Consider the following 13,028-nt stretch of genomic DNA (forward strand, 5'->3'; position numbering starts at 1 on the left):
CCACTGAGCCACTGTGTCCTTACTAGGTTTACTCTATACATGTTTTACAGACATTTATTGTATGTGCAGTCATTTAAAACCTATATTTTACAGTCTATGTTTAAAACACATGCAGAACAAATCGAGAAACACGTCTAATTGCATTTAATTTATCATTATTATTATTATTATTATTATTATTATTATTATTATTATTATTATTATTACTATTACTTTATTATTTTTAGCAACAGTACAACTACCGTACGAGGTACAAAGATTCGCTGAATCAGGATGGTTCGGTTCTTTGAAACGAACTGTTCAAAGGAGTCGAATTTCCTTTTTCACACATTACCCTCCGACCCGGAAGAGTAAATCACGTACACGTTCGGTGTGCTTGTTTTAAGTTTAGTAATCGAAAAAAAAAAAATCAAAGGTTGTCTTTTGGAGGGCTAATATTGGTATGTATCTAGCCGTTTGTAAATTTTATGTCTCTCCGTAATCACACGAATTATTTTGGACTAATGTTAAACGATGTGATGCTCATAGAGTCAGTTATTCCTGAAAACTGTTTACAAAATGACTTGTGTCACGTTTAATATCACGTTTGTCTGGTTAGTGAAACTGGTTTACAATGAGGAGTGTTTAACGTTATCTAAATATTCAAATATTGATAATTGTTGCCCGAATCTATATATAGTTTATTGGAGAAAAAAAGAATATGTATGTAACTTATGCATATATATATATATATATATATATATATATATATATATATATATATATATATATATATATATATGTATATGTGTGTGTGTGTGTGTGTATATATAAATATATATATATGTATGTGTGTGTGTGTGTGTGTGTGTGTGTGTGTGTGTGTGTGTGTGCGCGTGTGTGTGTGTGTGTGTGTGTGTGTGTGTGTGTGTGTGTGTGTGTGTGTGTGTGTGTGTATATATGGGGTTTGGACCCCATTTTGCCTTCAGAACTGCCTTAATTCTTCATGGCATAGATTCAACAGGGTACTGGCAATATTCCTCAGAGATTTTGGTCCATATTGACATGATAGCGTCACACAGTTGCTGCAGATTTGTTGGCTGCACATCCATGATGCGAATCTCCCTTTCCACTACATCCAAAAGTGCTCTATTGGATTGAGATCTGGGTAGGGTTACACCAGTTGATCGTAAGTTCTTTCTTAAACTGGAACATAAAGTCCACACTAGAGGCCTAGTAACTACTTGCTAGTTTTCAATTAAATTTCATCTCACTTCAGTTGCACCACATGTTCTTAAGGCAAACCGTAGTTAGTAGGTTGGAAGCTCTCCGAAAAGTCATGTGTAGTCGCATTGAATGTCGTAATATCCAATAAAAAGCATTTAAATCGATAAACTGCTTTAAAATTTTTACTAATGCATCTATATATAACTGTCCTATGAAAATGAAATGACAAATTACATTTTTATAGCACATTAAATTACAGTCAGTCATTTCAGATTACAGTCAGAGCCGTTATCAAAACATTAAACTTTAATTTTTTTCTATCCTATTCTCATGAAAAAAAACAATAGCGGGAAGAAAAACTTGGTCATGAAGAAATTCTAGTTGTAATTGATGGATAAAATAAACACAAAACACTCCTTTAAAAAAATGAAACTGAAAAAAGTGAAATTTGGGTAGAAAATAAGGCTGTGAGTAGAGGGAGATCATTCTTTATTATGGGAAATGCTGCCGTAAATATTTAGTTAGAACGTAGAGTTAAGTTTAAACTAAGTTTAATGGTGCAACACAAAAATATTTAGTAGTGTGTAATTTGTAACTTAGTGTCTCTTTAAGTCACAACTAGGCTACTTTTTAACGTATGCACTGCTGGTTCAACCGGCCCTGATGACTGTGGAGGCCACTTGAGTACAGTGAACTCATTGTCATGTTTCAGTCTAACATGATTCGCGTTTTATGACATGGTGCGTTATCCTGCTGGAAGTAACTATTAGAAGATGTGTTCCCTGTGGTCATAAAGGGATGGACATGGTCAGCAACAATACTCAGGGAGGCTGTGGTGTTAACACAATGCTCAATTGGTACTAATGGGCCCAAAGTGTGCCAAGAAAATATCCCCACACCATCAGTTTCCTGTTGTTAGCTGACAGGAGTGGCACCCGGTGTGGTCTTGTGCTGCTGTCGCCCATCCGCCTCAAGGTTGTACGTGTTGTGCGTTCAGAGATGCTCTTCTGCATACCTCGGTTCGGTTGTAACGAGTGGTTATTTGAGTTACTGTTGCCTTTCTGTCAACTCGAACCAGTCTGGCCATTCTCTTCTGACCTCTGGCATCAACAAGAAATTTGCGCTCACAGAACTGCTGCTCACTGGATATTTTTTCTTCGGACCATTCTCTGTAAAGCCTAGAGATGGTTGTGCGTAAAAATCCCAGTAGATCAGCAGTTTCTGAAATCTTCAGACCAGCTCATCTGGCACAAACAACCATGCCTCCTTCAAAGTCAAATAAATCACCTTTCCTCCCCATTCTAACGCTCAGTTTGAACTGCAGCAGATTGTCTTGACCATGTCTACATGCCTAAATGCACTGAGTTGCTGCCATGTGATTGGCTGATTAGAAATTTGCGTTAGCGAGTAGTTGGACAGGTGTACCTAATAAAATGGCCGGTGTGTGTATGTATAGATAAATGGATGGATAAATAGATATGTTTTCACATTCATTTTGTATTATTACAATAGAACATTGTTAGCTCATGTCTTAATAGTAATTTTTCTTTTCTCTCTCTGTTTAAGTGTAAAAGGACATCGAGAAGACACTCTTTGTAGCCGACTTTTGATGATATAAGAATGTCGGGGATGATGTTCAACAGGTATTCTGAGCCTAGGCAGGGAGGTCGATCAGGCAAATCTAAAGGAAAATCCAAACAAGAACGTTTTCTTTCACGGAAGCGTTACCTGGAGAGCGAAGGCTTGATAATCGAGAAACAAAATCAAAAACAACCTGATAAGATCCAACCGAAGAAGACAAAAAAGCCCAGAAATGTTAAGTTCAATGTAGGAGAGCGTTCAAAACCACGTGCTGTTTTTCCTAAATTTACCTCTTATCTGCCTAATAACACCTATGAGCCTTCTAGTTCTGCACAAGCGTATTCCCGGACATCCACATATTTATTTCCATCCAATGGCAACATATCTCAGAGGGATCTGGCACAAAGAATGGCAGTTCCTCGCCCCCCTGGACCTATAAAATACCTGGCGCTGGATTGTGAGATGGTGGGAACAGGGCCGAAGGGGGCTCAGAGTGAACTGGCCCGCTGCAGTATCGTCTCCTATGATGGTGATGTAGTTTATGATAAATATGTCAAACCCATCAATCCAGTGACGGACTATCGCACTCGCTGGAGTGGAATCAGGAGGCAGGATCTACTCCACGCCACCCCTTTTTATCATGCACAGAAAGAGGTATGAAAGTGGTATCTGTAGCTAAATGATAAGGTTTTATTATGCTTAATGTTGTGTCCACCTTTTTCCTAACATTTCTACTGGTTTGGGTAACTTCACTTCAAAACATGATTATTTGCACTACAATTAATCCATGTTCTTAGTGAAAACGGAGAGGAATGTTTGTTTAATTTTATCTGTCATGAAAATAATGTTGACATTAATAATTACAGTACAGTAATATTTAATATTCATAATATGGCTGCAGAAAGACATCTCTGTTGAAAGTGATTTGTTCATTTTAACAAGTTTTTTTTTAGTATTCAGTGGCTGAGTTGTATATATATTTTTTCATAAAAACGCATCACTGGTTGTTTACAGTTTAATGGACATTACTCCCATAATTCAAGCAAAGTGACCTGGAAATGTTGGACAATGGTGGATCAGACACTTTTATCCAGGGTTAAGTCCTAAAATGTCTTAAATCTCAAAATCCAAATTTTAGGCCTTAAAAATTCTTAAATTTACTGAAATATTGTGTTGTAGGTCCTAAATCTTTTTTAAACAGATCTCAATTTTCATATGTTTTATAAATTGCTACCCAATCTGGCCAAAACCCATACAATCATCAACAATCCGTCTCAATAAAATTGAATCAACTTTTTCAAATGAAATGAGTGTAGTTAACTCAAAATTTACTAAAAGTTAATATTACTCTTTTGAAAAGAGTTTTGAACTCAGTGTGGAAGGTAATGAGTAGGCCCACATGGAATCTGTGTGCAGAAATCCGCAGATTTCCTCAGATTTTAGCCCATCATCATTGAGTCTATGTATTTACTTGTGTAAATTTGTGTAAATTTATATTTATTCAGCTTGTAAAGTAATACAGCAATACAGTTTGTAAAGTAATATTTTCTGTCTTTTAGGATATATTATGTGAGAGAATTGCTTTGTTTACCAAATAAGTGGATCTAATTGGATTTGCAAACATTAAATAAACATAAAAAATTTATTATTTTTTATTTCATAAATTAAGTTACGATACTCCCAAAATCATTTCGCATAAATCCACAAAATTTGAGTTACTGTTGCCTTTACATCAGCTCGAACCAGTCTGGATATTCTGGTACACTCACTGGATATTTTCACTTTTTCAGACCATTCTCTGTAAACCCTAGAGATGGTTGTGCATGAAATTTCCAGGACATCAGCAGTTTCTGAAATACAACAACCATGCCACATTGAAAGTCACTTAAATCACCTTTCTGCACTGCAGCAGATCATCTTGACCATGTCTACATGCCTAAATGCATTGAGTTGCTGCCTTGTGATTGGCTGATTAGAAATTTGCATTAACGAGCAGTTGGACAGGTGTACCTAATAAAGCTGTGGTCACACTGGGTTTTGCTTCCCATAGACTTCCATTCATACACATGCGAATGCGTCAGACCGAAAATGCAAGGTCATGCGTCAAGTTTCGCATGTCGCTGCGGTGCAAAGTTCAAGCATGGTGAACTCTGACCTGCGAAATCGCATCACTTGACTGCGTGAGACCAATCGAGGATCAAAACAGGACCTCTCTGGACAGAAATTTAAAACATGGAGCAATCGCTCTCTTTTTTTAACGTCTAATCATCTTGTTTAATCCTGCCCCTTTTCGCAGCACCACACGACAGAATTTCGCACACACAAAGCCTAGTGTGACCGCAGCTTAAAGCGGCCGGTGAGTGTATATTCTCTGGTTGCGAGTAAAAATATTCAAATCGTTATTGATTTTAATCAGTTTTTGCCTATAGAAATGCTTAATTGGTATCATTACATCTCATTTATTGACTGTGCACTGTGCTGTGAGCAACGAAGTAATGGCAGGCTAGTAATCGCTGACTAATTTAGAAATTCTTCAAAACACTATTATATGTTTTGCACACAGATTGTGAAGATAATAACAGGGAAGGTGGTTGTGGGGCATGCTATCCATAATGACTTCAAGGCCCTAAAATATTTCCACCCCGCTTGCCAAACACGGGACACTTCGAGGATTCCGCTGCTAAACGAGAAAGCTGGACTTCCTGAAAAACAATGTGTGTCTCTGAAGAAGCTCACCAAAGCTATCTTAAAGAGAGACATTCAGGTGGGTTCAATTCAGCACTGAACGTTGTCAGTTTCACCTCAGAGGATTGTAATTCAGGCGTTCAGAGTACTTGCGGACATAGTAAATCTGGAGTCAGTTCAGAAGTGGAGAGTCAGACTATTTTTACAAGTGAAAATAAGGATAGGCATGGCTTTGAGTTTCTTTTCCACTGAAAAGCTCTCTTCTTCTTTTTTTTTCTCAGACAGGGTATAGAGGCCACTCGTCAGTAGAAGATGCCAAAGCCACCATGGAACTGTACAAAGTGGTGGAGAGAATGTGGGAGCAGAAACTGGCATCTCTAAGTCTTTCGGCTAAAGCAATGGATCTAGCTATGAAAAAGACAAGATAAGACTTTAAAAGATTTTCTTTTTTTGCTTCACACTTTTCTTTTGTCAGCTAAACTTCTCAACAATGTTTTGGTTTAACTACCATTAAGGGACTTTTCTGTTCCTGTGAAAAAGAACTCAAGTTAAAGGGTTAATTCTCCCATTAATGTTTTACTCAGCCTTTCTGTTTTTCAGAACACAAAAGAAGATATTTTGAGGAATGCTGTGAACTGGTAGGCATTAACATTTATAGTACACTCTCAGAAATAAATGTACAGGAGCTGTCACTGGTGAAGTACCTTTTCAAAATATTACATATTTTTTTTTGAAGAGTCCACTGTGGTACCTATAAAGTACCTTTGAGGTACCATTATGAACACTTCAGGTACAATTATGTATCTTTTGAAAAGGAACTGCCCCAGTGACAGCTCCTGTACCTTTATTTCTGAGAGTATAGAAGAAAATACTATGGAAGTCAATGGCTACTGGTTTCAAGCATTTCAAGCTTAAATACCTTTTTATTTGTGTTTAACAGAAAAAAAAAAAGAATTTCAGACCAGTTTGGAACAAAATAAATAAATAAATAAATAAACTTGGGTAAACTATGCCTTTTAACTTTTAACTTAATCTCCAAAACATGTTGCCAATTGTTCGTACTGTTTCTGTTCAGATTGTGCAAGTAAAAAAAAATCTGTCCTCCTGGTTTTTCTCTGTCTTACTAATGTCTGAATCCGCATTCGTCGTCTTCTGTGAATTCAACACCACCACATGAATTACAGCTCCTCCTGTATTTAACTGTCCAAATGAACAGGGCCTCGACTGCCATCCTCGAGATTACAGTCAAAGCTCTTTTCCCTCCAAACCCACTCAATCATCAGTTGGTCTGTGTTTAAGAATCCAGTCGCACCGCTTTGGTGGTGTTTGGGAAGCAGTCTGTGTGTCTTTGCCCACCAGTTTCCCAGCAGTTGAACAAGCATTTGATGGTGTGATTTTACAGCCTTATTTGGGATTCTTTTTTGCATAACCATAAAAATTCAATGTAACGAACTGTAAAACACAGTTTAATTCAATTCATATTTATTTCTATAGTGCTTTTTACAATGTAGATTGTGTCAAAGGAGCTTAACTAGATGAAGAAAAGAGAACAAAAAGCCAATACATTATTTAAAATTGTGGAACATTCCAGCAAGTCAGGCAGACTAAGTGTAGTAGAATTCTGGTGTAGTTCTAGTTAAATTAAAATGGCATCAGTCCAGTTTATTTTAAATGTCACCAAAGTTCAGTTTAGTTTAATTCAGATTAGTGCAATGCAATTGTCACTGCTGAAGGCCGATTTTCTGAAGAGCAAACCCACTGATGTGGAGCTCCACCAACCCCAACCAAGCAACCCAGAGGTGACTGTGGCAAAGAACCAAAACTCGGCCAATTGACAGAAATAAAGAACAGACCTTGGGAGAAATCAGACTCCGGCAGGGTGATCAGTTCTCCTCTGACACAGCGAATTGGGCAGAGCTGCATTCTGTATATTGGAGGCTTGAGAAAGATAAGCGTCCATAATGGAGAAAATGCAGGTCCAAGTATGTCTCCGGACAGTTGTTCAGACTTGCCGAAGAGATCAATGCAGAGACTCGTCTGCCACTGGGGTGTTTACGCTCTCAACCAATTGATGAACATGACAATCTGCTCTGGATATGGGCTGGACTGAAGATTATATGAACTCCGGGAGAAACAGACCAATATGAGCGTAGATTCAATTCAAATTACAATGTCTTTTTGGAAAAGTTTTCCCAGCTCTGGTTGCTTTATTGATTGATTATTGCAGCCTTATCCTTTTGGGAATTTGGATTTTTAAGTTATGCATTTGTGTTTTATGTGTATGCTAGTGTGCAAAGTGATATGTCTGTTTCCTGAACTGTGTTAATATTGGTGCTAAATACATAGCTAAATATTGGTGATATCAGTTCAATATTTGTATTTTTGGTACGAATAAGTGGAAAATGTTGATGTATATCACTGTTTTAATCTATTGATTATTTGCCTTTTCACTATAGAGTCTCTTATTCTGAAGCATAAGGGTTTTGACATTATAGCACCAAATTGGATTTGATCAATATTGAGATTTTAAATAAAATCATGTTAAAAAGAAACCAGATTGTGAAAGCATTTTAATATGAATATTTTGGATTGGTAGACCATTAAGTAACCCCACCAGTTTTTTTCCAAGACTTCTTGAATAGAAATGACATTTTAATTATTACAAATATATCTTTTAAATATAATACTTTATTATAAGTGTTTACTGACACTTTTGATTATAATTGAATGCATTATTTGTAAACACATTTATGTTTTTATTTTATTTTACTCATACAGTATATCATTTCATTTTAAATTGTATTTTATGACTGGTAAAACTGGAATTAAATTTTTAAAAGGCACAAATACAATAAGATTATGTAATATTTATAATTGCAATATATGTATAATAATAATAGCATCTGCATCGTGTGCAATGGCAACAAAATTATGTAATATTTGCCATTGCGATATATTTATAAAAAAATAATACAGCTTGCAGCGTTTATTGATTTTTGTTGTTTTATTTTCTGCATGTAAGAATATTGTTTTGTACATTTGAAAATGCATGAAGTGAAGATTATTTCTAAACTAATTTCGAGAGGATCACGTGCTTATGATTGATCACAGCTGGTCCCTCATTAGCCAATTCATGACTCATCCATCACACGATTTCTAAGTCACCAAAAATAACCTAAGTTCCATACCACAGTCATCGTTTTGACGAACCCCCCCTCCACCCCTTCCTTTCCTCCTTTCCTAGATGGGCGACATGGTTGCCCCACAGCAACAATGTCACTGGTTCTAGTCCTTACCAGACCAGTCAGCGTTTCTGTGCGGAGCTTACATGTTCTCGTAGGTTTCCTCCGGGTCCCCAGTTTCCTCCCACCATCCTAAAACATGCGACTTAAGTTAATTGACTAATCCAAATCGACACCACCCAGGTAGCAAGAATTCTGGCCCAGATTTGGCATAAAGCTGGCTTAGCAGGCATTCATCCGGCACTGCCATATAGCTTGTGGACCAAACATGGCCCGTATTTGGCAGAGGTGGCAACGTCTTTATCACAGAAAATCACAGAAGATTTGGGCCAGATGTAAAATGTAGTATTTGGCCCAGATGTTAAAAAATTATATGTGGGCCATGTAAGTTTGGCCTGTCATGTCCCACATTTAAAATACATTAAAATAATAATTGGTTAAAGACAAATCTATCAATCAGATTGCTTTAAGAAAAGCACCCAGTTATGAGTTAGTAACTTGGGTGTGACTTGACCCAGACATGGTCCATGTTTGGCCCTTGTCTGGAAGCCAGACTTGGTCCAGTCATGTATCGTAAGTCACTGCGGCATGTGGGCCAAGCAAAACATGATTGTGTGGGCCAAAGCTGAACCAGAGAAATTTTGTTATGTGGGCATAGACATGCTCCTAGTAAGTAGTTCTCTCTTCATAGCAATGCCTAATTTTTCGTTAGCTACAAACAACAGGGAGATCTTGAGATCTACCTGAGCTCAAATTCCCCTCTTGCACTGCAAACGAGAGGGAGCCCTGGGCTCAAGGATCTTATGAGCTCAGGGCTATCTCCAGGGACAGCATGCCAAACATGCTTTATAATCAGTCATCAGCTAAGTGTGAACTCTTGAATGAACATTCGATATATCAAAACAGTCATGAATTAACAATACACAAATATGCGCATAAATTAATAATAAACTTTTAAAATGTGCATATTAGTAACAGAGTTAGCAAGGTAGTTTATTAGTTTATGTTACCTATAGGCTTATGTGACTTTATTGTAAAGTGATGAGTCAGGGTTAATGGGATGTGCTACAGAGAATGGCAGTCAGTGACTTCATACTTTCCCACTTGTGGCTTGGATGCGGACGGTAGAAATGTCTGTAAAATGGATCAAGTTTTCAAATCTTCAATGGTTGGCAGGCCGAGGTAATCTTGTGGTACAGAAAGACTCATTACTAAAGGATTACCATAATGTAGAGCCAATAAATAATATGCCGTAGTTACGCACAAAGTCAATTGCGGACTTTTGCAGAATAATATAACCTTTATTTCATCTTAAGCATAGCATTTCCAAGACACTAAGCTGCCTTGATGTGCTAAATTCCTTATGTATATGAGGGTGTCAAAAAGTGAGTGATATACAAAGCCATTTCCACCCTCTTTGCTCTGTTTGAGGAAGCAAATCCTCACTTCTGTCATCCAACCTGTCATTTCTTAAAGTTGCTACTGTTTAAGCAGGAGGCTAGACATGTCCACATATGCGGTTACCTTCACAGACATGACTCACAAATGGATCAGATTCAAACTTACAGATGTGAATCAGCAGTGACTCATTTCGAACCATTTCATTTTCTCTGAATAAGCAGTTGTTCCATCACTACTAAGGGATCTGGCTATTTGAGCTCATCAACCTTGACACAAATTGCTCTGCTTGGAGAGATCAGCATAGGACAAAAAGAGCATGGTGATAGGGCTGCAATGAACAATTTGAATAACTAATTGACCTGATGATTATTTGTTCGTTAATTAAATTCAAATCTCCTTCTGTTTGACAAGCATAGACGTGCTGGGCACTCACTTAGTGTGAAGTCTGTGAACTTTAACAGACTAGCTCATGTGCAAAACTGAACTACAGCTCAAATCTTAGGGTTTCCTCCACACCCAGGGATGTGATTTCAGCTTGAATGAGTGTAACACATTTAATTTTTTGGAAGAACTTTTTCTAAATAAACCATTTTAATAGCCTGAAGAACATTTTTCTAATAATGGAATTGTTTTCTGAATGGAAAGTTTTTATGGATGTTAAAGATTCTTCATGGAACCAATAATGCCCATACGAATTTACCTCCTCTAAATAGGAAGGTGGTGCCCTTGTGGATCAAACCTCTTGGTCCACAGATCCTGGACTCGACTGAGATTCGGAGGTCAGGCAAACACCTTGATCTTCTAGACCATGTGTAGCAAGGTGCATTATCCCGATTAAAAGAGGCCACTTCAACCAGGAATCAACGAGTATGTTTACATGGACACCAATAATCTGATTTTAATATGATTAAGACAATACTGTGATTAAGAGTCGACCATGTAAACGCGATTGCGATTTTTGATTCATTTAATCCGATTAAGGTCATAATCGAACTAAATAGAAATTTAATTAAGATGTGGAGTATGCAGAGTTGTATTACTGAAGTGCACTACAGACATGTAAACACCACAAGCAAACTATTACCGTCATGTAAGATTTTTGCCGCATTTTGCGACAGGATATAGTCTATACACACTGCGGTTTGACAATATTCTCTGCACTTTTTTTCAATACAGCATGCGGTATCAAATTCCATTAAAACTACACTCTTCCAGCAGTTCATACTCTCATCCAATATCTTTTGTCATGGGGCATGCATGAAATATTCCTAAATGAAAGTGAAAGTGCCACTACAGTTAAAGTCGACAAATTAAAAATGAAACTCTTGTGGAAATGTGAACAGCGTGGTGACGCAATGACGTCAATAGAATTATGTGCTATAACATGTAAAACGGTATCATGAAAGGAACATTCAAAAAGCAACTCATGTTTTATTCAGATTAATTCAAATAATTCGATTACTGGTGTCCATGTTAATGTATTCAGTCTCTGTGGTCAATGTAAAATGTCAAACTAGGTGGTTTGGGTAGTTACTATATGTCAAATTTAATGTATGTACACAAATCCACAGACCTAGGGTTTACCAGCGGAACAGATTATCTATTGTCAAAAAGTGCATGTTGGTGTCATCACTTTCCACATGTAAAATGTGCTTTCAATGTGTTTTTAAGCGACTTGTGCCACAGTTCTCTGACCAGACAGGAGAGCATCCTTTACCTATGTCCCAGCAAGTTTTTTTTTTTTTTTTTTTAAAAGCTGTCTAATAGACATCTAAACATAGCTAAAACAAGGCTAAACTTGCAGTGAAAATCTAATAGATGTCTAAGAAAAGGCTAAAACTAGACTAGTCATCAAATAAACAGAAATTAATGACTACACATATAATCTAATCTGTCTATTTGACAACTAGTTTTGGGCTTTTCTTAGATGTCTTTAGATTTTCACTGACAGCCCAAGTTTAGCCTTGTCTAGTAGATGTCTATTAAACAAAATTGTTTGTTGGGGTGGCTCACGCCTTGTGTGCCCTGTTGTTTATTTGTGGTTTGTGTCTCATTGGACCACTATTGGTAAATTCTCACCGTTGTGGAGATTCTGTTTCCATCACACAGTCATAGCAATTTGGCCCTTCTTAAATTTGCCAATTTCTCCTGCAATTAACAGACTAATTGTGAGGTGTATCTGGGGTGTGTTTCTGAAACCAAATGTGCCAACTGCTTACTAATTTGTTAACCAACCCAGAAACACCTCCTCCTGAATTTCTATGGCAACTTTTGCCTTGAAAATAATCTCATTTTATGTAACCAAAAACTGAGGTGACCCGCTTGCATATCTTTAAACTTATTTTATGTATTTTACAAAACCTGCTTTCTGGAATACCCTGATTGTGTACTTACCATCTAATCTATACTCTGCACTACTATATATTAAGGGTCCCGTGAAATGCTTTGAAATATGCATTTTTATTGGATGTTTGATGTAATCTCAACCAAAACATGATGAGAGGGTGGAACATAGAGTAGCTCCTCCCCTTTTTAAAAAAACAGCCAATAGTGTTTTGTTTCATCACGGCTATGCCAGTCAGAGTGGTCGAGCTCAAGTGCATCAAATGAATTGCAAATGAGAAGTGTATTGAAAGGGGGGTGGGGCATGTCAGATACTAGAGAGCATTTGATTGGTTATAATGTGATGAGAAACTGTAGCGTGAGGTGCTGTGAATAAAACCAATCCATTTGGGTGGAAGGGACAAACTACAAGCTTTACATGTTTATATCAGTTTTATATCTTCTAAATGCGAATTTTGTCACTGTTTTGGGGCACACTAGCTTATAGATATCCTAAAAACCAATAATACTGATACTAACATCTGAAAAACTTTATTTTAATTTCATGGGACCTTTAATATGGCCTCCATT

At 37.1% G+C, this 13,028-nt stretch overlaps 1 protein-coding gene across 2 annotated transcripts; it reads left to right on the top strand.

Moving 5' to 3' along the window:
* The first annotated feature begins 343 nt into the window (after window positions 1-343).
* Window positions 344-8,024, top strand: isg20l2 (interferon stimulated exonuclease gene 20-like 2). Of its 2 annotated transcripts, none has more exons than XM_056476143.1 (4): window positions 344-440; window positions 2,773-3,441; window positions 5,351-5,551; window positions 5,754-8,024. In XM_056476143.1, exons 2-4 carry the CDS (start codon window positions 2,827-2,829, stop codon window positions 5,898-5,900), a joined length of 963 nt encoding a protein of 320 aa, XP_056332118.1. In that variant the 5' UTR covers window positions 344-440; window positions 2,773-2,826; the 3' UTR covers window positions 5,901-8,024. The 2 variants fall into 2 exon arrangements, with proteins under 2 accessions (XP_056332118.1, XP_056332120.1); XM_056476145.1 differs by having other exon boundaries at window positions 5,758-5,867.
* The last annotated feature ends 5,004 nt before the right edge of the window (window positions 8,025-13,028 follow it).

The sequence above is a fragment of the Danio aesculapii genome, chromosome 16 (genome assembly GCF_903798145.1).
Source record: "Danio aesculapii chromosome 16, fDanAes4.1, whole genome shotgun sequence".
In the NCBI taxonomy this organism is placed as follows: Eukaryota; Metazoa; Chordata; class Actinopteri; order Cypriniformes; family Danionidae; genus Danio; species Danio aesculapii.